This window comes from Littorina saxatilis, linkage group LG2 (genome assembly GCF_037325665.1).
Source record: "Littorina saxatilis isolate snail1 linkage group LG2, US_GU_Lsax_2.0, whole genome shotgun sequence".
Lineage (NCBI taxonomy): Eukaryota > Metazoa > Mollusca > Gastropoda > Littorinimorpha > Littorinidae > Littorina > Littorina saxatilis.
Genome location: NC_090246.1, coordinates 87,744,457 through 87,770,306, shown reverse-complemented (window position 1 = coordinate 87,770,306; position 25,850 = coordinate 87,744,457). Strand labels below are relative to the sequence as shown.

General features: G+C 40.4%; 1 protein-coding gene and 1 long non-coding RNA gene across 2 annotated transcripts; one reads left to right on the top strand and one right to left on the bottom strand.

Moving 5' to 3' along the window:
* Window positions 1–678: 678 nt before the first annotated feature.
* Window positions 679–8,220, bottom strand: LOC138960044 (uncharacterized). The gene is made up of 5 exons (XR_011453873.1): window positions 8,056–8,220; window positions 5,652–5,815; window positions 5,040–5,113; window positions 3,448–3,540; window positions 679–2,885 (listed from the first exon to the last, which is right to left on the bottom strand). It is a non-coding gene; the product is annotated as an uncharacterized lncRNA (long non-coding RNA).
* Window positions 8,221–17,880: 9,660 nt separating this feature from the next.
* On the top strand, window positions 17,881–21,391 carry LOC138960439 (fibrinogen C domain-containing protein 1-A-like). The gene is made up of 3 exons (XM_070332351.1): window positions 17,881–17,913; window positions 18,796–18,886; window positions 20,351–21,391. Exons 1-3 carry the CDS (start codon window positions 17,881–17,883, stop codon window positions 20,995–20,997), a joined length of 771 nt encoding a protein of 256 aa, XP_070188452.1. The 3' UTR covers window positions 20,998–21,391.
* The last annotated feature ends 4,459 nt before the right edge of the window (window positions 21,392–25,850 follow it).

The window sequence follows — 25,850 nt, the reverse complement described above, 5'->3', positions numbered from 1 at the left end:
AAAACAAAAATGCTGATTCACAATGTACAATAGCAAAGGACTATTTTGAGTGGAGACAGTGTTCATCCACACTATAATTGGATAAGCTAAAATAAATTATTCAAATCGGTGAAGGCCACATGAAATGAAAACACACCATCAGTAAATTACTTCCCTTGTGATTAAGAGCGTCATACCCATAAAAGCCATGTAAGTTTTAGCCCATGTGAGTGTGTGTTGGGAGGGGGGGGGGGGGGGGGGGGGGGGGGGGGCAGATGCCCTGTGAAAACATTGGCCATAGATATATATGTGAATTACTTCCCTTGGGTATGAACATTTATGAATGATTAAATGGGTGAAAGAAGGCCATACAAAATAAAAATCAGCAAATAACTAAATCACTTCCCTTGTGAGTAAGAACAGTCACACCAATGTTCCAACTTTTTGCTAAAAATTCGCCTACAATGTGACCTTCAAAGTTGAAAAGGGGTAAGGCCACAAAAAAAAATAGGTCTGTTTACGGTAACATAGGCCAAAAAAATAGGGTCGGTAGGGCGGGATTATTTTTATTTTTATTATTTTTTTTTCTCCAAAAAACCATATTTTTACGTTATTTTGCAAAAAAACCCCAAGATTTTATTTTTCTTTCCCCCCCAAATGCCAAAAAAAAGTCTAGGGTCGCGCGAAAAAACTAGGGTCGGTCGGGTTACCGTAAACAGACCTATTTTTTTTTTTGGCCTAACTGAACTTCATGTTTGGATGTCATGGAGTCCAACATGTCAGTAAATTTTGAAAGCCCTAGATTCATAAACATCTGAAAACTGCTCAACGTCTTTGCATCACGGCACATTAATAAAAGTAAGAGTTAGTAAGACTGGCCTAACTGCTATGGTGAGGCAGTAATCACTCGTTGATGAATTCTTTTCTTTCTTTATTTGTTGTTTAACGTCGTTTTCAACCATTCAAGGTTATATTGCGACAGGAAAAGGGGGAGATGGGATAGAGGAAAGGGGGAAGATGGGATAGTGCCACTTGTCAATTGTTTCTTGTTCACAAAAGCACTAATCAACAAGAAGAGCAAACGCTCGATCGAGTCACTTTCGCAGTTCTGAATATTATATGAGGCATCAGATGGACAGGAAGAAATTGCTATTCACAAAACAATGAGTCACGTTCACATAAAATTTGAGCCCGGTCACTTTTATAGTTTCCGAGAAAAGCCCAACGTTAAGTTGTGTGTTGCCGAACAGAAAAGGCTAGTTATCTCCCTTGTTTTTCTGATAACGTTCGTAAAAGGCTACAGATGTAAATACTTTGATGTAAAGAATAATCCTACAAAGTTTCAATCACATCCGATGAACTTTGTCAAAGATATAAAATGTCTAATTTTTCTTTTGACGCTGACCTGTGACCTTGAAAAAGGTCAAAGGTCAACGAAACCATCGTTAAAGTGTAGAGGTCATTGGAGGTCACGACTAAACAAAATATGAGCCCGATCGCTTTGATAGTTTTCGAGAAAAGTCCAACGTTAAGGTGGTGTCTACGGACGGACGGCCGGCCGGCCGGACAGACTAACACTGACCGATTACATAGTCACATTTTCTCAAGTGACTCAAAAAACTGCTCCAGGGGCTTGCAACGTAGTACAATATATGACCTTACTGGGAGAATGCAAGTTTCCAGTACAAAGGACTTAACATTTCTTACATACTGCTTGACTAAAATCTTTACAAACATTGACTATATTCTATACAAGAAACACTGCTTAATATGTAGGTAAATGCACAACAGGTTGTGAACAGAAAATCCAAAAACGTAAGGTCTTAAAAGCGGGGAAGTTTGAAAAGGGGGGAGGGGGGGACCTAAAATGTGGCGATCATAACAACCGGCATGGGTGGCCGAGTGGTAACGCACTTGCGCTCGGAATCGAGAGGTTGCGTGTTCGACCCTGGGTCAGGCCGCTATTTATTTCTCCCCCCTTTCCTAACCTAGGTGGTGGGTTCAAGTGCTAGTCTTTCGGATGAGACGAAAAACCGAGGTCCCTTCGTGTACACTACATTGGGGGTGCACGTTAAAGATCCCACGATTGACAAAACGGTCTTTCCTGGCAAAATTGTATTCTTTCTTTATTTGGTGTTTAACGTCGTTTTCAACCACGAAGGTTATATCGCGACGGGCAAAATTGTATAGGCATAGCTAAAAATGTCCACCAAATACCCGTGTGACTTGGAATAATAGGCCGTGAAAAGTAGGATATGCGCCGAAATAGCTGCGATCTGCTGGCCGATGTGAATGCGTGATGTATTGTGTAAAAAAATTCCATCTCACACGACATAAATAAATCCCTGCGCCTTGAATATGTGCGCGATATAAATTGCATAAAAAAAAAATCAAAACAAAATCCCTGCGCTTAGAACTGTACCCACGGAATACGCGTGATATAACTATAAGCCTCATATTGATTGATTGATTGATAATTTATCTAACAAAGTTCAGGTATGGATATATATATATATCTGTACACACAGTCACTATGTACATTGCATCTGTTCTCATTCGGCACATATCCGCATCCTGCCTAGACGGTTAGCTTCAGTCGCTTCCTGTAACGTTGATCTAACGCCAGCATTCTAGCCTGTTGATACACAGTTTCTAGAATTCTGAGTGACCTGCTGCAGCACAGCTGGTCTCGGCTTAAAAAATCTTGGTCAACAAAGATGGGGTACAAAGTGTTATAAAATAAAGCGTCCTTCCAAAGTCGATGACAGGTCCCCAGAGTATTCACAAAATTATATGGTACTGGAAGCCTTGCATGGCGACGAAAAAGATGTCCACGCCTACATGAAGAAGTATCCTTCACGGCTTCAGCGGAAACAGTCGGCTGGGGATGAGGACTAATGGTGAACCTATGTAAAAAATATAGACAAGAACAAAAATATGTCAATGGGAAAACAAAGAAAGAAGTAGAGAAGGACCTCCCCACCTTAACACAGTGAAAATGAAAAACACATGTGAATGTACTTATTTTTTAAACCCCCCCCCCCCCTCCAATTAAGACCAATTATCCAAGATATTTTTCAGTCCTCAAAGGAGAATTTCACTGTTCTCATGGAACCCTCAAGAAAACTGAGCTGTGCTAATATATTATATAACTGCAAACATCCCTCAAATTCAATATTGCAAGCCACTATACATTCCTCATAAAGGCACATTCCTTCATGCTCACGTGTGAAAACTAACATAAGTTTACAAGTGTGTATCTATTTATAATAATAATAATAATAATAACGGGCATTTATAAAGCGCCTTATCAGAAGTTCAAAGCGCGTGACAACAATACATGTATAAAAAATTCATACAATCACTGTCAGATTCAAACAACACATCATGCACATCTCACATCCCCAGACTCTATGCTAAGGCCAACAAAACAAAATAGTCTGTTTACGGTATCCCAACCGACCCCACCTGTATCTGTTCCTTGCTGTTCTCCAAGAGACACCATGGTGCAGCAAGCTGAAGGGTGTCCTGTCGTATTTCCTCGAAGTTGTAGCGACTGACCTGCAGCAGAATTCAAATCAATTAGTCAAGTCACTATGACATATCTTTATTGTTATCGCCACACCAACCCTAAATTTTTCCTTCCATACTGTACAGGGTCCCCACTGCTTTTTAGAAACAAAATTCCATGACTTTTTCATGAGCCTCAATAACATTTTCCATGACTAGATCCACAGGTCGCCATTTTCGAACACGCAAACTTTTTACGTCTTGTCACTGCCAGTTTTGACACTGGCTTGCTTTGCACTGAATTTGAGTCAGTTTCTACGCAGTGTCTCTTCGACAAGCAAGTCAAGCATTTGCTAGGCAGTCAGATTATCGGTAATGTTTGCTGGTCCTGTCATTTCACTAAACTGGACCAGCCACTGTTTGTATCCATCTGCACTTTCGTAAATTCTGTTTCGTAACCGTCACTGTGACTTGACGAACTGTCATTTTTTTCACCGCGATACACAGTTCATTGCGAAGATCTTCCTCGGTAATTCGTTCCAATTCCGCATACTTTTTGTTGTCAAGAAACAACTGAAAGAAAGTTTCAAACTCATCATCCTCCATCTTGCTTGTCGAAGCGCTAAAGTACTTTATCGATGCAAAAACAAAAAACTTCGACGAAACCGACTCAAATGCAGCGCAGACGACACGACGAGATAACGGAAGGAAGTGAGCCTCGCTTTGGCTCAAGTGCCGTTAAAAATACCGTTATTCTCGTATGCAAATATGAACGAGAAGTTGGTCATACGAACAAGCCTTGTGCTGGAGACGCAAATCGCGGGGGGGGGGGGGGGGGGGGGGGGGGGTGGTGGAATGGCTGGGCAACGAAAATCGCCGCTGGCGTGCTAAAGGTTAATTTTTCTTTCTTTTTTATTTTTTTTAAATTCCATGACTTTCCATGACTTGAATTGAAATTCCATGACTTTCCAGGCCTGGAAAATTAAAAATCAAATTCCATGACTTTCCAGGTTTTCCATGACCTGTACGAACCCTGCTGTATTTGTTATCCTGAGAGAGAAAAATCCATGTTGCAGACTCAACTGGAAAAATTCCCTTCTCCATCATCTAGTGGACAGAGCTCACATGATTACAAACAAATCTTTTTTTAAAGTCACATACTTTGTGCGACAGTGTTAGTTTACTGCAACTGTAATTTATAAATAGCAAATTAATAAATATCACTTATCACTATCAGATAATCAGCTAAATGCCTGGCAGATGACCCTCATTCAAAGTGAGTCGTGGCTAAACCATGAAACTAGAAAAACAGGTTATACAGTGGAACACCCCTTTTAAGACCTACAATAATCTGAGAAAATTCAGTCTTAAAAAGGAGGGAGTCTTAAAAGGGGGGTAATTTTACAGAGGTTGTGAACAGAAAGTCTGAGAAAACAAGGTCTTTAAAAGGAGGGAGTCTTAAATTGGGGGGTTCCACTGTACCACAATATAAATCTCACACTGACAGCGGACAAAAACTGAGAAAACACCCAGTATACATCGGTACTCACAAAAGAGTTACAAGTAGCATCTCCAGGAGCCGAAATCCCAAGCCCTTGATATCTGCACGTTTAGCATCTTGTACCTGGAATAGTATGAAGATAACATGTCATTGTCACCGTCAGTAAATCACTTTATCAAAATTATCAATATCATATGATTACTTACTAAAATAACTTTATGAAGTGATCTAGCACTGTCAATGGCAATAGTATCATGACAGTTTGACAGTGAGATTACGATTAATCATCCTCATTAACAAATAACATAGATCAGTTCTAATGTAGTACCTGTTTGTAGTGAACTCACCAGCAGGAGTATTGCATGTATTAATTGCGCATTACTGAATCCATGCACCCACATAGTCTCTTACTAATTTGCAAAACCATAATGACTTCAAACCTCTGATGAATTACATAACTCATTTATGAAGAGTAGTTAATACTAATAGTTGTAGTACAAACCCAAGTTTGTGTGCGTGTTTGTATGTGTGGGTGGGGGTGTCGAAGGGTGGGGGGGGGGGGGGGGGGGGGGGGACGGGGACGGTTACCGATGGTTCACCCACAAAAATGTACACTTACTAAGTAACACTTAAGTAACTATTTTCAAAGCTTCTTGCTTACCTTGGAATAGTGTCAAGCAGCTTATGTTGTGTCTAGATCAGCCATCAGATCTTCACACTCAGCGGGGTCAGCCTGCACATGCTGCAAACTGGACATGCCTGCAATTCTTGAGTAACCAATCTGTTGTTGCGGAGACAACGGAACCATGCTCAAGTCAGGTCCAACTGAAATAAAAGCATATTGTTAGCTGATAAATGATTTGGTCAAGCAAAACCATGCGGTATTTTTTGAGTCACTTGAGAAAATGTGACTCTATGTAATCGGTCAGTGTTAGTCTGTCCGGCCGGCCGTCCGTAGACACCACCTTAACGTTGGACTTCTCTCGGAAACTATCAAAGCGATCGGGCTCATATTTTGTTTAGTCGTGACCTCCAATGACCTCTACACTTTAACGATGGTTTCGTTGACCTTTGACCTTTTTCAAGGTCACAGGTCAGCGTCAAAGGAAAAATTAGACATTTTATATCTTTGACAAAGTTCATCGGATGTGATTGAAACTTTGTAGGATTATTCTTTACATCAAAGTATTTACATCTGTAGCCTTTTACGAACGTTATCAGAAAAACAAGGGAGATAACTAGCCTTTTCTGTTCGGCAACACACAACTTAACGTTGGGCTTTTCTCGTAAACTATAAAAGTGACCGGGCTCAAATTTTATGTGAACGTGACTCATTGTGTTGTGAATAGCAATTTCTTCCTGTCCATCTGATGCCTCATATAATATTCAGAACTGCGAAAGTGACTCGATCGAGCGTTTGCTCTTCTTGTTTAATAAAATATTTAAATTTAGGCAAGCGATTCACAGAGCGCAGCGCGCTGTGCAGCGCGGCAATTCACAGAGCGCGGCACGTTGTGCAGCGCAGCGATTCCCAGAGCGCGGCTATTGCTCTCACCAGCGCAGATTGTTGATGCGCTTTATTTTTGTACATGTATGCATGATTATCAGCAACATTTTACAGTCTTTCTTTGAAAGCAACTTCAGGGCTGCAAGACTACAAAATTGCACTTTATGCAGACTGAATATATATATATATATACGCGTTCAAATCAACTGGAAAAAAACCCACGCTGAAAAAATGATCTGCGCATGCGCGAATTCCAAAATGGCTGCTGAAGTGTTAAACTGGTGTGACACCGATTAACAGTTCCGCGGCACTGTACTCGGATAATTGTTTAAAAACGTCATCCCAGTTTAAAAACTCAGCTCCTTTCCATATATATATAGTAGAAGCCATTGCAATGACATGTAGTGATATGAGTATGAGTATGACTGCCAAGTATTCAAGGTCGGTGTCACAAACTGAAAACTCTGCCTGAACAATCCTTCTCATTGCGGTCAATGCGCATGCGCTAACATGGGGAGATTAATCAGGTCGTGAACAACCTAACCCTTAGCCTTACCCTAACCCATGGTTCGATCGGTCAAAGGGTCGCATTTTTGTAAGTCCAAGATTGGCGCATGCGCATTGACCGCAATGAGAAGGATTGTTCAGCAGAGGTAGGCACGTTTTTACATCGACGCGGCGATATACTGGTGAATTCAGTTGAAAGAGTGAGAGAGAGAGAATGGCTCAGCTCTGTTTTTCGTTTTATTGACAGTTTTATTTCTCAAATAGATCAGATAGATGTAGCTGTTGTAAACTTTGCGATTGTGAAGGAAATGTATCGGCAGAATACATCGCGCGTCGTGAATCGCAGCGTTCCTCGTAGTGCAGCGCGTTGTAAATCGCAACGCTGCACAACGCGACGCGCGCTGTGAATCCACTTCGTTAAATTTATGTATACCTCGCTGATGCAAAAATAATGTACTTATTAACTATTAGCATTTAGCTGGTCATTCAAACCATAGCTTGTTTAAAGCTAGTAGTAGCAGTAGTATTTAGTACTAGTAGTAATGATTTAGTAAAATACTACTATAGTAGAACTCGAACTCCTATTGCTAGTAAATTACTAATTAGTGCACACAAGAACAACAATGGCAGTTGGCAATGGCACTGGCAGAATACGATCAAATATCATTATTAGTCTCACCATGGGTTGACGTCCCATCAAAATGAATCACTGAATGAATTAGGGACTGAATCAAACTTCAGAGACATCATTGCAATTTTTCACAAAGACTGATTTTCAGCAAACAGCCATGTTTACCTGTACAAATGTATCAGTGCTATCACTATGACTATGAGTATGACAGTGTGGTAACTGGTAAGCTTAGTATTTGGTTCGAGCACAGGCGAAAGGTATCGTCCACTGGACCACAAGACTACTTTCATACTCAATACCAAACACTGTACATAAGGAAGTTGTGGTCCAGTGATTGAGTGAATACCTTCCGCCTGTGGTTCGAGACAGAGACAAAGTTGAAACTTAATTCGAGAAGCCAAACGGCTGACGAATACTTACGTATTTTGAGCAAACCCCACACACGTCGACCTCAAGTTGATGTCTGCTGGAGTACGTAGTCATAAAAACGTCCATAAAGCTTGGTTTTGAAACGTTTCTTTGCACGAGTTAGATTTATCCGCCATTTGTGATAACAGTTTACTGTACATGGCGCATGCGCGGTCTGCGCGACGTTACCAAACTATCGCCGGCACAGGCCACTGGCACTGATCTAAAAAGAGAGACTGACAAGTACAGGCACCTTATGGTGACTGATAACCCGACAGGCACAACCATGCTGTTGTTGTACGTTGTTGTGTTTTGTAGTTGTTATATTTAGTCAAGTTTTGACTAAATATTTTAACATCGAGGGGGAATCGAAACGAGGGTCGTGGTGTATGTGCGTGTGCGCGTGTGTGTGTCTGTGTGTGTGTGTAGAGCGATTCAGACTAAACTACTGTACCGATCTTTATGAAATTTGACATGAGAGTTCCTGGGTATGAAATCCCCGAACGGTTTTTTTCATTTTTTGGATAAATGTCTTTGATGACGTCATATCCGGCTTTTCGTGAAAGTTGAGGCGGCACTGTCACGCCCTCATTTTTCAACCAAATTGGTTGAAATTTTGGTCAAGTAATCTTCGACGAAGCCCGGACTTCGGTATTGCATTTCAGCGTGGTGGCTTAAAAATTAATTAATGACTTTGGTCATTAAAAATCTGAAAATTGTAAAAAAAAAAATAAAAAATTATAAAACGATCCAAATTTACGTTTATCTTATTCTCCATCATTTGCTGATTCCAAAAACATATAAATATGTTATATTCGGATTAAAAACAAGCTCTGAAAATTAAATATATAAAAATTATTATCAAAATTAAATTCGGTCCAAATCAATTTAAAAACACTTTCATCTTATTCCTTGTCGGTTCCTGATTCCAAAAACATATAGATATATGTTTGGATTAAAAACACGCTCAGAAAGTTAAAACAAAGAGAGGTACAGAAAAGCGTGCTATCTTTCTTAGCGCAACTGCTACCCCGCTCTTCTTGTCAATTTCACTGCCTTTGCCATGAGCGGTGGACTGACGATGCTACGAGTATACGGTCTTGCTGAAAAATGGCATTGCGTTCAGTTTCATTCTGTGAGTTCGACAGCTACTTGACTAAATATTGTATTTTCGCCTTACGCGATCTTGTTTCAAGTTCAGATGATGAGGCCGTGTGCGCTGCCAAAAGCAACTAATTAAAAGTGTGTGTGTGTGTGTAAAGCCGAGCGGTGGTAGCTTCACGTAGCTCCTAATATGGACCGGCTCCTAATATGGACCACCTCCTGTTCTGAAAAACTAACGGCGCTTGAGCGCTCAAAAAAGTTTTGTTCGCTGTATTGCAGAAACACAAATCTCAAAACCGTTAGGCTTTTTCTCTTTTTTTCACTCAGTTTGGCAGCGTTCACTCTAAACGGCTTTGCCGCCGAAAACGGACTCGTTTCTGTCCACAGCCAAAGCTTTTATCACACAAAAATTGCTATATATGACAGCTAAGACCGCATTTGTTACATTTTAGCAGGGTTGACCCCGAGTTTTTACCGTGCAAACAAAAAATATTAGCAAGATCTCAAAGTATGTGCGAGTCCCCTAATATGGACCACCTTCAACAAATCGAGAAAAAAAAGCTAAAAGCTATTTTCAATAATTCATTAAGAAGCTTGCTGGAAATAACCTATAACTAGTCCTCGAGATTTAAAAAAAAAAGTCTTCTTTTCGTGGAAGTTGATAATTTCACTTATTTTCACTCTGTTTTTGATAAGCTTCTTTAGTTTCCTGGTGTGCTTCAAATAATGCTCTCATCAACCCGAAACAGATCAATCTAAAGCATATTTGAATTAGACTGACTTGTACACTAAGTTGTATCATGTTATTTTGAAGTATAGGGGGCTTTTTACAGTGATTTGTGAAGGCCGCTTCACTGATCCATATTAGGCGCCCAGGCTCCTATTATGGACCATTTGTGATTTTGTCTGTATTTAATTTTTGTTGAATGTTTATCAAAGCTATTTCACTCTAATAAGGCCTAACGGTTAACCTAAGAGAAAAGGACTACCAAACACAAAATAAAACTTCTTCGCAAGAAAACAAGCTAGTTATCAGCATGAAACAAAAAGTGGTCCATATAAGGAGCCCTTCCTAACTGTCTGTGTCTGCGTCGAAGATGTTACCGTGAATGTGTTTTTAAAAGACATTTGACAGGACGGCATTCAAACCACACGCACCAGACACGAACCGACGAACAAAATACTTCTGACAACAAAATGTAAAATCAATTAACAAGAGTGTAGTAAGATTCCAAATTGTATTCAGACCAAAACAACAATCATAAAAATATACATGGGTTCTTTCATATGTGTGTGTGTGTGTGTTGATGATGATAACTAGTTTTAACGTCCTCTTAGAACTGCAACTTGCTTTAGGACAGGTAGAGTTAATATGCTTTATGTGGGGACAAGACACTGAACAAACATGCAACCAGAGAACACATATATGATCGTGTTATAATTATATCTGGAAGTCTTTTGCGATATTTCAAAATGGGGATGGAAGTAAAGATTGTGTACGCGGAATATGGTTGGACTGGAGCGGTTTTGTAGGCTTATTTTTTTAATTTTTGTTATGTGGGATATTGTTATATTTTTGGCTGAATAGGTAAGTAAATAGATAACTGGAAAAATAATACAATGAAGAAGAAAAAGCTCGGTGTGAGGAACGGAGATCAGGTTTTTTTTTAAAACAGATATCCTATTTCAGCCTTCTACTATTGAGAGACACAGGGTGTATGCTAGCTTCCATTGAAGCGTGCAATGTTTATCTAAAAAAAAACTCATGGGGTTTCAGGTTATGTTCGTTGACAAGGGTGTGTAGGTTGCAGAAATCTTGCTGGAGTGATTGGCAGCGGTCAAAGAGGTGTAACAAAGATATAAACTGTCCACATTCACAGAGACGGGGAAAGCACTTGTGAGCGCATCCATGGCCATCCGTGCGAATTCTGAGAAGTATTTTAAGGAGGGAGGTGGGGAGTGTAGGCCTGTTTTGTTTTGTTTGTCGGGGCAGAATAAGCCAACCATGGGCATTGCCTTCTATTTTCAATTCTGTTTCCCAGTGACGCCAGGCAACTTTGGCCATTTTGTGTTTTGCTCCCGTCTTTGTTAATTTTATGTCATGAAATGCTGCTTGATCTGTAACAGCCTCTTTTGCTTCTCTGTCAGCCATATCCTTGCCTCTGATCCATGTGTGTGAGGGGAAGTACGTAGCCTAAGGGTCAGTTCTGTTCAAGAGGCAATGATCTGGTGACAGAGGAACAATATTTCCGTCTGAAGCTCTTCTCGGTTTCTGGAACCATTTTGAAGAGCAGTTATGCTGGTTTTGAGTCGGAGAGAATCACGACTCTTGTTGGAGGTCGAGGGGGGTCATTGATATAGTGGCATGCTCTTAAGATAACGTAGCCAGCATTTCTGCAGTGAAAATGGACACATCCTTGTTGAGTTTAATTTTTTTTAACTTATTTTGAGGTCAGGAATGACAAAAGCACAGTCAGCTTGGTCATCATTTTTTTGGAGCCGTCAGTAAATATTTGTAGGTGATCTTTGTTATTGTTTGAGATTATTTCTTTTACTATTGATGAGACAAGTACAGGGTTATCTTTTTTTGTTACACCCAGATCATGATCAGGGATGATAATGGGGGATTCCATGAACCAAAATGGGAAGGGGTGAATGGGAATGTGGGCCATCCTACCTGGGTTTACCCCCACTTTCTTGAAATATCGGTTGAACATATAGTCTGCTAGTGGGATCGTTGCTTCGTGTATATTGGGTGTTTTTCTAGGCGTCCGGAGACGCCTAGTAATTGGGATCAAGTAAGCGCTTGCCTATGGACAGGATAACTCTGCGGTTGCCTATGGGACACTGCCACATTTACGTCTTGAGTTACTGCCCTTACTTTTTTTTTCTTTTTTTTTTTGACAAAATTGTTCAACAAAAACATCGTAGGTCGAACTGTGCAGGGTCAACCGCAACAAACTCTAACCATTCATACTTTGAAGTTTTTGAGTGACTTATATACCGACATTTTTACTTCTTAGTTTTAGCACAGGTGTAGGAAAAAATCATGAACCAAAATGTTATTTATTTTTTAATTTAACATTTGTTTTACAAATGTGACCATGGTCTTTCAAACATACAGTAACATTAAACATTGTTATGTTAAAAAAAAGAAAAAAAGAAAAAAAGCTTTTGTGCACAAATCAGAAAATACATTGTACATTTTACCTACAGGCCAAACAGTGTCCGTGGCGGCAAAGGACCTATATTTTTAGATCAGTCACTGTGGCAATTTGTCAAGAACAGGCGCTTGCATTTGGATGTGTCCACTGATAGTAGGTTTGGTTGTGATCAATCAGAATGATGAGGAATAAAAATGTATGACAGTTTGTTATGATGACATGTAATTCACATATGCTGAAATGTAATATTATACATGATATAATATTATTATGGCTGTTGCCATGACCATGAACCCCAAGAAAGGTTTAATGTTATGTAAAATCAAAATACCAAAATCAAGCACCTATTTATCTGGTCTACGGCGTGTGTGTTCTGCTCTCTCTTGGCACACAGCCACAGGTCAAAGCAGAGGTTAACTTGAGTGCGCGTGTACCTAGCGGGTGATTTCTATTAGGTTTTTTTTACAGCAGACCGCGCGTGTCGAAGCCACGCTGCAAACTGAGGAGTAGATTGTGTGTGTGTGGGGGGGGTGTGTGTGTGTGTGTGTGAAGTAAAGGGGATGGTTTGCGTCCTGATATTAATCAAGAATAAATTTTGGGGGGAACAAAAATGTGATGTATAGCTCCCAACAGTAACAACAACAGCAACAACATTATGAAACAAAAGCAAGACGAAAACGCAGTGAAACACATCAAAACCAACAGCTAACTTCGAGTTTAAGTCACTGCAATAACTTGTCATAATTCCAGACGTTATCTGGTGTTTTGCTCACTGCGACAACTTGTTTAACACGATGTGAATAGCCCTCCGTAATCCCAGCGAAAACGTCCAAAACGCAGACACCAAAACTCGATGTTTTACCGTGTTATGCATAATACTAACATCTCAGGAATTTTATTGCGTTACGGCAGTTTTTCTAATGTGACATGAATCGCATAGGTATAATGCCACACAATTCAGTTGATTAACGTGATGTTTGATGTTATATGCCAAGTTAAAGTGCCAAAACGAGACTTTTCGCCCTGTGCTAGTTTTGCTGTTACAGCAGTCACTCTCATGAACGGCCGTTTGCGCAGCGTTCCATTGTTGTGACAGCAGCCCTTGTTTGGTACGGGAACGGGACAAAGAACGGTTGTGTGGACTTTTGACACCGACAAACTGAAGAATGAACAGATCTATGAGGTAACCGTCTCAATGGTCCAGGCTCAGGAAACAAATAGTATATATATGGCCTGGGGCGATTGTAGCTTCCCTTCTTCGTGTCCAGCTCTCTCTCTCTCTCTCTCTCTCTCTCTCTCTCTCTCTCTCTCTGCGAATATGATTTTGAAGCGCATTACATAAAGTCGGTATCTGATATCTAAAGTCCTGATATTTTGGATGCGGAGGAATTTTTCCTGGTGATGATCTGAGGTAACGGAATTGTTCATGCATTCTGAGGGAATTTGACAGGTATCGGGGTGTGTGTGTGTGTGTGGGGGGCTTTTGGTGTGGGGTAAATGATTAAAACGCTTGCACCCTAACTATGAAAGCAGCCACACGCATACTCACAGAGGCACAGAGGCACGCATGTTTGTGTGACGGTTTGCACGAATGACCATTGACAATTAGTTTTGATAAAAACAAGCGACATTTCCTTTGAGCACACAGGTGCTCAGCCAATGTGTATTGAAACTTGTTCAATTATCCCAAAATGTCATAACGTTTGGCAATATAATTATTAAACAACAACAAAAAGACTACCGGATTCCGTACATAAAAAAGTCAGGGGCTGTAACAACAATTCGCGGCATTGGACTGTGGGAGCACGGACCTACATTCTAATGGATGGCTGGCTTTGGATCTAGGTCACTTTAGTGGGAATATCGGTCAACTTCGAAACCTGAGGACCAGCCACTTCCGGTTCCCCTTTCAGAGTAATGAGATTGCTGGGGCCGTAGAATTTTTCATCCAGTTTTGTCCTTTTTTTCCTCCAAAATTGATATTAGTCGGAAGAAACAAGCACACGTGTGACACGTGTGGTGGGGGTATTTCCCGGCGAGTTTTCAGTGTTGTTGTTGTTGTTGCGAAGCGAAGCGGCTTCCCAGTGCGGAAGGCAGGCAGTTTGTGCATCAAACAGTGTTGTTGTGATGGATGGATGAGTGAGTGATGAGGGTGAATGAGTTAGTTAAACTGTGACTGAATAACTATTGATTGATTGATATTAAAGTGAACATTAGGGGGGGGGGGGGGCGGGGGGTTGGTTCGAAATGCACCATTGTGCACTCGCCTTGATGTAAGGAACACTACTGCAGTCTCCAACAGCTTCAAAGTGGGTTAGACAGGCTCTTGATAAAGACTGAGGCAAAATGTGCCAAATCACACATTGTCTTGAAAGAAGGAAAAATCTTCATTTGTCACCTTTCTGCACTTTTTTGACTTTGAGTGCATAGCCACAATGGTCACAGACAAGATGCATCAAACAGATTTGAAAAAGACCCCAAACTGAACTTGTTATGACTATTTGTAACCCCTCTCACCTTTTTGACTTGGCCGTACCCAAGCAAAAAGGCAAAAAAAATCATAACTAATTCCATGTTGACTTTTTGGTGGGGTGGACCTATTGTTCCAGACTCGCCGTGATTAGAGCAACACTAGTGCAGTGTCCAACAGCTTTTAAAATTTGTTTTGACCTCTTGACAATGTACATGTCAACAATCCCTGACTGTTGTGTAGTAAGAAAAAAATCTTCATTTTTCCCCTTTCTCCACCTTTTTGAGTGTCAGTGCATAGCCACAATGGTCACAGAAAAGATGCAGCAAACAGATTTGAAAAAGACCCGAAACTGAACTTGTTATGACTATTTCTAACCTTTCCTACCTTGTTCACTTGGCCGTACCCAAGCCAAAAGGCTAAAAAAAAACATAACTAATTCCATGTTCACTTTTTGGTGGGGTGGACCTATTGTTCCAGACTCGCCTTGATTAGAGCAACACTAGTGCAGTGTTTAACAGCTTTTAAAATTTGTTTTGACCTCTTGACAATGTACATGTCAACATGTAACCCTAATCCCTGACTGTTGTGCAGTAAGAAAAAATCTTCATTTCTCCCTTTTCTCCACTTATTTGTATGTCAGTGCATAGCCACAATGGTCACAGAAAAGATGCATCAAAAAAATTTGAAAAAGACCCAAAACTGAATTTGTTATGAATATTTCTCATCTTTTTTGGACTTAAAAAAATTTGTCAAAAAAAACCCAACACCCAAAATCTTCATTTTTCCCTTCTTTAAAATTTGTCCCAAAAAAACCAACACCCAAAATCTTCATTTTTCCCTTCTTCACTTTTTTGACTGTCAGTGCATAGCCAGAATGGTCACAGAAAAGATGCAGCAAACAGATTTGAAAAAGACCCCAAACTGAACTTGTTATGACTATTCATAACTAATTCCATGTTGACTTTTTGGTGGGGTGGACCTATTGTTCCAGACTCGCCTTGATTAGAACTAGTGCAGTGTCCAACAGCTTTTAAAATTTGTTTTGACCTCTTGACAATGTACATGTCAACAATCCCTGACTATCCCTGACTGTTGTGTAGTACTTAAGAAAAAATCTTCATTTTTCCCCTTTCTCCACTTTCTCTTTCATGAAGAAGGGATAATCACACATAGTACGCCAGTGAGGTTAGAATGGTGAGGTGGGTTCTGAGGCTGGTAAGGGATTTTGGGGTAGGACCGACGAGAGGGCACGGATTCGGCGGTTCGCCGTGTCGAGTCAACTTCATATAGATCTGTGTAGGCGATCAACAGCCCCAGCCGATCTGGATCTGTTCAAGTCAAAAGTAAAGTCAAGGATACGAAGAAGTTTACCGAAAAACATCGATCCCAAGGACTCATGTTGTAACTTTTCAAAGCAGTTACATTCAATCAAAGCTCTATCCACATTAAACCGAACGGGAATCGTCGAAGATCCACGCAACTTCACTGCAATGTCGAAAACGAACTCATAATGTCACCGCAGATCTATAGTTGGTTTTGGTTTTGTGTCGCAGCAAAGAAACGAAGCAAATCTCCGGCTTTTATTTCACACTAAAAAAACGTTCATTTAGCGGGTTATTAAAATATATTTCTTTGAGGTTGCAAGGCAATGGCATCGCTGAGATGTACTCCTTCGAACACATGACACAGGTTAGAAATTGACTTCATTTGGGCGCTTTTTACGGCCAAAACAGATTGAGCTTTTTGACGGGTTTATGGAAAAATCACTTCGGGGGCAGGTCTAAAATCCTGTGTACAGTGCCAAATCATACATCATTCAAAAGAGCAAAGTATGTTCTTTATTCTAACATATGGGCTAGGGTAAGTCATAGATATAAATAGACAGTGTCTGTCTATTATATCTGTAGGCAAGTGTATTCCATTCCTTCGATAGTCTCGTCATCTACACTTGCGTGAACAATGCAATTTTGAGTCTGTTTTGCATAAAAGACCTGCGAGATTTGTAAAAGTCAAAACAACAACTTACAGTCCAGCCTCTCAACTTTCGTTCCATGCAATTTGTTTGTCTGTACGTATAGACTGAGGGGTGCCCCGAAATGATTTGTAATCACAACATTCACAGACTTCAAATACGCCATTGAAAACTCGTCCACGTGCGTTTTAGATATATACTTGGGTGACTAAAACTGTCGTACCTACCAAAGGCCGCTTCGCGTAAGAAAATGACTACCAGAGTCGCAAGGCTCGGGATTTTTTTTTACAAGAAATTTATATTTCGTTGTTCTAGTCCGAATGAATATGAAGATATGGCGAGTTGAAAACGCCGATTCTTTCGCCAGAAACACGTCTGTTTCCACACCGGAAAGAAGGAATGGACTGAGCTACTAGAAGCACGGCGCCGTGCGTACAATCGATCGAATGATGTTATTCACACAATACCATTTGGCGATCTCTAAAAAATCATTTAAAAACGAACTAGTTGACATGTAATGAAACTATTTACTGAAATCAAGAAGTATCTTAGTTCTAGCCGTGCATATGACACACCCTTTCGCGAAAGCACACTGAACCGTGCGTATACGCATTCGCACCCGCAAACCACCAACCCAGGCGGGTTATCCAGATCCAGATCTAGATCCAGATCCAAGGGAAGTAACTCAGTGAGTATAAACATGAGCAAGAACCGCAACTCAAACACACTCGTAACACCTTAAGTTGTTCTGGTGGGGTGTTTTTTTTCACGAGGTGGTTTTGATTTTCCGGGGTGTTTGTGTTTCCCGTTCTAAGCTTAGACACCATCTCATGTCCCATCGAACTGTTCCTTACATACAGTGGGGGGGGGGGGGGGAGGGGGGGACGAATGGTCTTTCTAGCACTGTGGTTGGTTATATCACAAACAGCCTACAATTAAACGCATCTGCTCGGTTTTCTTATGAAAAGGAGTATAGAATATGACAATGTCTTTTCTTTCAATGTCCATTATACCGGGTATTCTTGTGCACCGTCACAAATCGATGATGGAGCATTGCCATTAGCCCAGCAGTTATCGTAAAAACAGAACAGCCGCAATTGGGATTGGATTGCTCCTGTTTAATAATGCCTGTCAGTCCAAGCATTCTCGTGACATGGGTCAGCCAATCACTCACGTGATGAATATTACCAGGTGAAATGCGCTCACACAACAATCCCACAAGATAAACCATGCTGAACGTGCGTTTTAGTTGCTTTGATTTTTCTTGTCCAACAGAGAGTGACAGTTTTAGAATCGACGCCAGACAGAAAGGATATGTGGTAAAGATATGTTTGACGTGACTTGAGTGACGCAATTTGACTTCATTCTTCAGAATGTTAGACAATGACATTTTTCTATTGAGAAGGTCGGCATTGCTCTCTCAGAGTGTGGGTGGTGCCTTGCCGTTCTGTAAAGCTCCCACCGACTAAACTGGCTTTTCAGTATTTTGTTTTAACTAAAAAGTGTATTATCTGACAACAAGTGTCATTCTTTAGAGTAAGTAACGCTGATACATGTATTGTAAATTCCAAATCTGAACATTGTTTTGTTTATTTTTGCGTGATAAACAAAAAGGTTCCCGACCTGACACCTATAACAATTTGCAAATCACCTAGAATCAGTTCTGATTGGTCAAATAGCCATATGGTGCACTGAAATGGTCATACGAATATATATTGCTATTCTGATATGCACGTGGGGGGATTCGGGTTAGCATTGAATTGACTATCATCGCCCTTTTGAGCTATTGGGCCCACTGGGTTGTAAGTAACTCAGTGAGTGGGTCCTGTTCACGATTTGCACGACCCCATGACCCAGCATAATCAACAGGCGTAAGGTGAAGGTCACGAGATGAGTTGAGAACACCAAAGTTATCTACGTCCGTTACTTCATGTCTTCTTTATTTTCTACTCTCTTTCTCTTTGCTTGCTTTAAAGATTACAACGACCGGTGCAAATCATGATTGTGTTGATTGTAATGACTCCATGTTGTGTTTGCAGGTTTGCAAGAACGGAGGCCAAATGGATTCTCAAGGAAAGTGTGCATGCGTCGACAGCTATGTCGGCAATCGATGTGAAAGAATAATGGCGGGTAAGCACTCTGAGCCTTGGTTCGTTCCGGTTGAATGGTCACAGTACATAATTCACACGTCATTTATAACACAATTGTGCCTATGCAAGCATAGTGCAGGAGTCGCTGAAGCACATCAAAAAGTTCAGTTATTATGGTCATAACATTGGTTTGTTGTAGTTGTTGTTTGGTCGGTGTGCATGTGTACTGAAGTATAAATATTGTATGTTGTTCTATGTTCTATGAGTTCTATGTTGTTCTATGTTCTATGTTTGACGTTGCGATATACACCACAGGCGACTGTGTCGTCTGAAATGATACATATTATGTATACGTCTATGTCGATCTATGTCTATGTTGTTGTTTTTGTTGTTGTTCTTTGTAGGTCCAAACAAAGCTTTAATTCAGTTTGGAAATCATAGCATATGTACAAGGGTGACATCTACACTCATAATCAAGTCAAATGTATGCTTATTTTAGAGGGTTCTTTGCAGTTGAACTAAATTCTACAAACAATAAAATATTTTTTATTGGTAACTTGGGTTTTGCTTGGTTGTTAACTTTGAAGCACATACTAGGCACGAGCCAGATTAGATACTCATTCACTAATTCACCCAGTCACTCACTCACTCACTCACTTACTTACTCTTTCACTCACTCACTTACTTACTCCCTCTCTCTCTCACTCACTCACTCCCTCACCCACTCACTCACTCACTCACTCACTCATCCAATCACTCACTCACTTACTTACTCACTCACTCACTTACTTAATCACTCACTCACTTACTCACTCACCCACTCACTCACTCACTCACCCACTCACTCACTTACTCACTCACTCACTCACTCACCCAATCACCCACTCACTCACTCACTCACTTACTCACTTTATATCACAAAAATAAAGTACTTATTTACTTGCTTGCTTAATTGATTGATTGTTTGCTCATTCACTCATTCACTCACTCACTTATTTGCTCACCAACCTTCTTTTTCTATCACAAAGGAAACATTTATTTACTTACGTGATTGCTTGATTGCTTGCTTACTCACTCACTCACACCCGCCGACTGACTGACTCTCTCACTCAATCACTCGCTGACTGATTGACTGACTGATTGACTGACTGACTTGACTGACTGACTGACTGACTGACTGACTGACTGACTGACTGACTGACTGACTGACTGACTGACTTACTAACACACTCACTCACTTACCCACTCAATCACTCACTCACCCACTGACTGACTGGTTAACTGACTGACTGACTGACTGACTGACTGACTGACTGACTGACTGACTCTCTCACTCAATCACTCGCTCACTGACTGACTGGTTAACTGACTGATTAACTGCCTGACTGCCTTACTTACTTACTTATCCACTCACTCACGTACCCACTCACTCACCTACTGACTGACTAACTGACCGACTTACTTTCTAGCTTACTCATTGACACACTCACTCACGTTCTTTCAGACTGCACGGAGGGAGTGATAAGCGGGACGGTGAAGCAGAAAGGGGTGTACAATATCCAGCCCGCCCTCGCGTCCTCGCCCTTCCCTGTCTTCTGCAGAAAACTGGAAAAGCTGTCTAGAACCAGGATCTTCTACCGCGAAGACCCTGCGGTCTCCTTCAACCGCAGCTGGAGCGAGTACCGTGACGGGTTTGGTGACCTGAGCGGGGATCACTGGCTGGGCCTGGAGAAGCTCCACCTGCTGACGGCCTCCAAGAGCTACGGGCTTCGGTTCTCGATGAAGCCACCCAACAGCACCGCGTCTTACAGTTTCTTCGAGGATTTCGTCCTCAGCGATGAAGCCAGCGGGTACAGCTTCACCGTCGGCACCTTTAAGTCGGATAAGCTGGCAAACTGTCTCGACGGCCAGCAAGGCGCTCCCTTCAGCGCCTACGACGTCGACAACGATGACAATTCTACGTTCAACTGCGCGTTGCAATATGGCGGAGGTTGGTGGTTTAAGGGAGAGAACTGCTCCCTGTGCAGTCCTATGGGTCCCATCTTGCCTCCCTTTGACGGAATGAGGAAAGGCGTCTTGGGAGAGTCGTTCTGGAGTGGATTTGGAGATGGTTACCCGTTTCCAATTACAATGTATTTGGTTGTTGAGTAAAGTCGCTGTCGAACACACACTGAAGACGACACACAGTACTTTGTTGAAACACATACTATCTTCTTAGACGCCATTTTTGAAAGTTCCTATGGCAAATTTGGCCTGGAGAAATGCACGTAACATTTGCTGGGATGTTATTTAGACTCACAACCAATTAAATACTCAAAATGCAACGTTACTTAATTAAACGCACGTGAATTCGGGAAAAACTTCTGCGGTCAAGTCCCGATTCTGCGTATTGTCATGTTTTTCAGTGCTTGCAATTTGCCTACATTTGTTGAGGACGAAAGCCTGTAGAATGTAGGAACGCAAATATGTAATCTAGCCAATTGGAGCTAGCTTAATTGCTGTCAAAAGAATAAATTTAGGGCAAAGCGAATACAAAGACAGTGTACATGGAAATAATAAGAAACGTTAAGTAAATGGGACGAATTTTTGTGTGTGTTTTCTTTGTGTGTGTGTGGTTTTTACATTTTGTCAAGTTTTGACTAAATGTTTTAACATAGAGGGGGGAATCGAGACGAGGGTCGTGGTGTATGTGTGTGTGTGTGTGTGTGTGTGTGTGTGTGTGTGTGTGTGTGTGTGTGTGTGTGTGTGTGTGTGTGTGTGTGTTTGTGTAGAGCGATTCAGACTAAACTACTGGACCGATCTTTATGAAATTTGACATGAGAGTTCCTGGGAATGATATCCCCGGATGTTTTTTTATTTTTGTCGATAAATGTCTGATGACGTCATATCCGGCATTTTGTAAAAGTTGAGGCGGCACTGTCACACCCTCATTTTTCAATCAAATTGATTGAAATTTTGGCAAAGCAATCTTCGACGAAGGCCGGACTTTGGTATTGCATTTCAGCTTGGAGGCTTAAAATTTAATTAATGACTTTGGTCATTAAAAATCTGAAAATTGTAATTAAAATTATTTTTTTATAAAACGATCCAAAAATACGTTTATCGTATTGTTCATCATTTTCTGATTCCAAAAACATATAATAAGTGTTTTTAAATTGATTTCAAAAATTTAATTTTGATCATAATTTTTATATTTTTAATTTTCAGAGCTTGTTTTTAATCCAAATATAACATATTTATATGTTTTTGGAATCAGAAAATGATGGAAAATAAGATGAACGTAAATTTGGATCGTTTTATAAAAAAAAATATTTTTTTTACAATTTTCAGATTTTTAATGACCAAAGTCATTAATTAATTTTTAAGCCACCAAGCTGAAATGCAATACCGAAGTCCGGGCTTTGTCGGAGATTACTTGACCAAAATTTCAACCAATTTGGTTGAAAAATGAGAGCGTGACAGTGCCGCCTCAACTTTCACAAAAAGCCGGATATGACGTTATCAAAGACATTTATCAAAAAAATGAAAAAAAACATCTGAGGATATCATACCCAGGAACTCTCATGTCAAATTTCAGAAAGATCGGTCCAGTAGTTTAGTCTGAATCGCTCTACACACACACACAGACAGACACACACACACACACACACACATACACCACGACCCTCGTCTCGACTCCCCCCTCTATGTTAAAACATTTAGTCAAAACTTGACTAAATGTAAAAAGCAAATTTTGAAGAACAAAATACAAGAGGGAATCGACATGTACTCACATTGTTACTACCAAGGATGGTCGGTTGGTGTTTGGTCTAGTTACTTTTGTTTATCTTTACGCATTCTTCGCGTTTTTCTGATGTCGTTATTTTCTGACCGATGCTATTCGATCTTTCTTGATGCTTTAACTGGTGCCATCAACTTTCGACACTGTCATTAAAGGTACAGTCCTTCTCCGTGTAAACAATCAATGATATTGTCCAGACTTTGTGCAGGTTAAAAACATCCTTCCACTTGGACACATACTGAACATCGACGGTCTTCTTGTTTTCGTCGCAGAGCGGTCTGTGGTTCTTTTTACATTTAGTCAAGTTTTGACTAAATGTTTTAACGTAGAGGGGGGAATCGAGACGAGGGTGTGGTGTATGTGTGTGTGTGTGTGTGTAGAGCGATTCAGAGAAAACTACTGGACCGATCTTCATGAAACTTGACATGAGAGATCCATAGTATGGTATCTCCAGACGTTTTTTTCATTTTTTTGATAAATGTCTTTGATGACGTCATATCCGGCTTTTCGTGAAAGTTGAGGCTCTCATTTTTCAACCAAATTGTTTGAATTTTTGGTCAAGTAATCTTCGACAAAGCCCGGACTTTGGTATTGCATTTCAGCTTGAAGGCTTAAAATTTAATTAATGAGTTTGCTCATTAAAGTTGTCATTAAAATCGATTTTTCGCAAACAGATTTAAAATTGATTGCATCGTATTCTTCATCACATTGGGTCATTCCAAAAAGCTGGCACAAAATGTGGGACAACAGAGAAAAAAAAAAAGTGTTGTAAATAAAAAATTCTTGCATTGCATATGGAAGAGGAGTGTATGAGTGACAATAAAATTCTAGTTTGAAGATAAGTTACAGCTTGATGCCCACATGGGAGGCAGTTGAATTTGTGTCGTCAGCAAAATGTCTATTGTAACATGGAAACCAAATGACAATGAATTAACAACAAAATGACTGTTTCAAATTGCCAAAATTACTTTATTCTTTTTAACATTGACAAAATAACAGCAAACAAACTGAAATAAGTGAAAATACAACATACATGTATATACATCTGAGTACATTATCATGACCTTGAATCTTTACTTATTTGACATAGAAAACTTTTTTCTTTAAGTTTTTCTCTCAGTATAATGAATCACAAGAGAACACAATCATGTTGCATAATAATATGATTCTTTGAATAGAAGAACCCAGGTCAATTAAAAAAGAGGGAGAAGCAAATATAGCCTTTTATACTATGTCTTTAAAAAAAAGTATGTCTATCGTAACATGGAAACCAAAAACAAAGAATCGATTCTCTAACAGCTACCTTCTGATAAGTTACACTCCAATTTTAAACTAGCATACTTTCTATTCAATAGGTTTTTTTTTTACATTTACATTCAGATCCGAAAGCATCTGGTATAGCTTTACCAGCACCACCCTTGCTCCAAGGCCGTGGAATTTTATTTGGAAAACTAGTCAAAGCGAAATGAAATTCCACGACCTGGGAGCAAGGTTGGTGCTGGAACTGTCTTCACAATGTCATTAGCAGTGATCCATGCAGAGTCCGCCCAAGTGTAGTTTTTCTCATTTCCCTTTTCCTTGTCCAGGTAAGTCACTTTCAGCTCTTCGCCGTCAACCTCGGTCACCTTCGCATAAAAACGCACTGTGCGGTTTCTCCCCCCAACAGCCACCAAGCAGAAATCTCCAACGGATGGAGGGGCTTTAGTGTGGGGATCATCAATGTGGGCAGGGTGGGGCTCATCAGGGTGGGGCTCATCGGGGTGGGGCTCATCAGGGTGGGGCTCATCGGGGTGGGGCTCATCAGGGTGGGGCTCATCAGGGTGGGCAGGGTGGGGCTCATCAGTGTCGTCAGGTGCTTGCTGGTTGATTATGCGGCCATTGGCTGGTTTGAGAGTTTTCGTGGTCCATTGGCCCACAACGTCAAGTTTCAAACATTCACCAACGCCGGACAGGCAAGGGAGGCAGGCACACGACAGCATCCGTGTGAGCAGGACAAATTCGTTCACGCACTTCACTTTATGTTTTTAAATTTAGAAATGGAAATATGCATGTTTAAATTAATTAGTGAATACAAGAAGAAGTCATACAACTAGCTAAAACAGTCAGCACGTTACTTTGAGGAAATGTCAAATGATCGTAACCAGAAACCAGTAGTGCACAGAAGAAGTGAAAACATTGTCTTCCAGTTACGCGAGACTTCCGGTGAAACGCTCATTGAAAACAAGTGAATATCAATTGACAGGGCTAAAAAAACCATGCAAGTTATTTCATCAAAACTGCACATTTAACAGCCAGACCTTTCCTTAAGCGTTTTAAATGTGAGAAAATCGTAAAGTGGTCATAATCTGGAGTCTTTCGTAACAAGAAAACGTGTTGTCAAAAACTAAAATGGCGACCTTGTTTCCAGTTACGATACACGGAGGAGCAAAGAATTTCGGCTAAAAAAAAATGCAAACGACACCCATCAATCCTAAAAATGGCTTTCCGAATTTATTTCAACATCAAACAATAATTTCGTAGCAGGCAATTTCAAGAGAAGTTGTTTACATGTTCAAATTCAAAGGAAAATCAGTGTCAAGGGTGAATCAACATTCCAAGACTCGGGACAAGAGACATTTTCGAAGTCAATTGGAGAACTTCACATGGTGAATTTGCGAAGATTTAGACATTGAAGGCATTAAAAATTAGCCTGTAATCCTAAATAAAGCATCAATGAAATCATAACACAAAAGAACTTACCGTATTTGCCTGTTAAGTTCTGCTAAACAGAAAGCGTTGTCTTTCGTAACAAAGGAACACAACCAGAACCGAAAGCCCACCACTTGAAACACGCGGCTAATTCCTCATTCGCAGTTACAAACTACACTCTAGTATCCTTCCGCATCAAAATGTGTACGTGAAACACACAAAATAGTTCGTCTTTTCTCGTTCTACAGTGAGATTTTGCCTTTGATTACAAGTCTTTCGTAACTAGCAAATCCGGAAGCGATTTGTGTAAACAAAGTTTATGCTTGCTAAACTTCTCTTTCCGAAAAAACAACAAGAAAACAGTGCATGTGTTGTGATGGAAAAATACCCACTTTACGATATAACGTCACAACAATGTATTCCTACGCGAGGTTGCAAGAGCTGAATGAATAGTTCGTTGAGTGCAGATTTGGAAACCACACGTTACGATAGACTGGTTTTCAAAGTCCAGCTAATATTATAAAAATTATAAAAC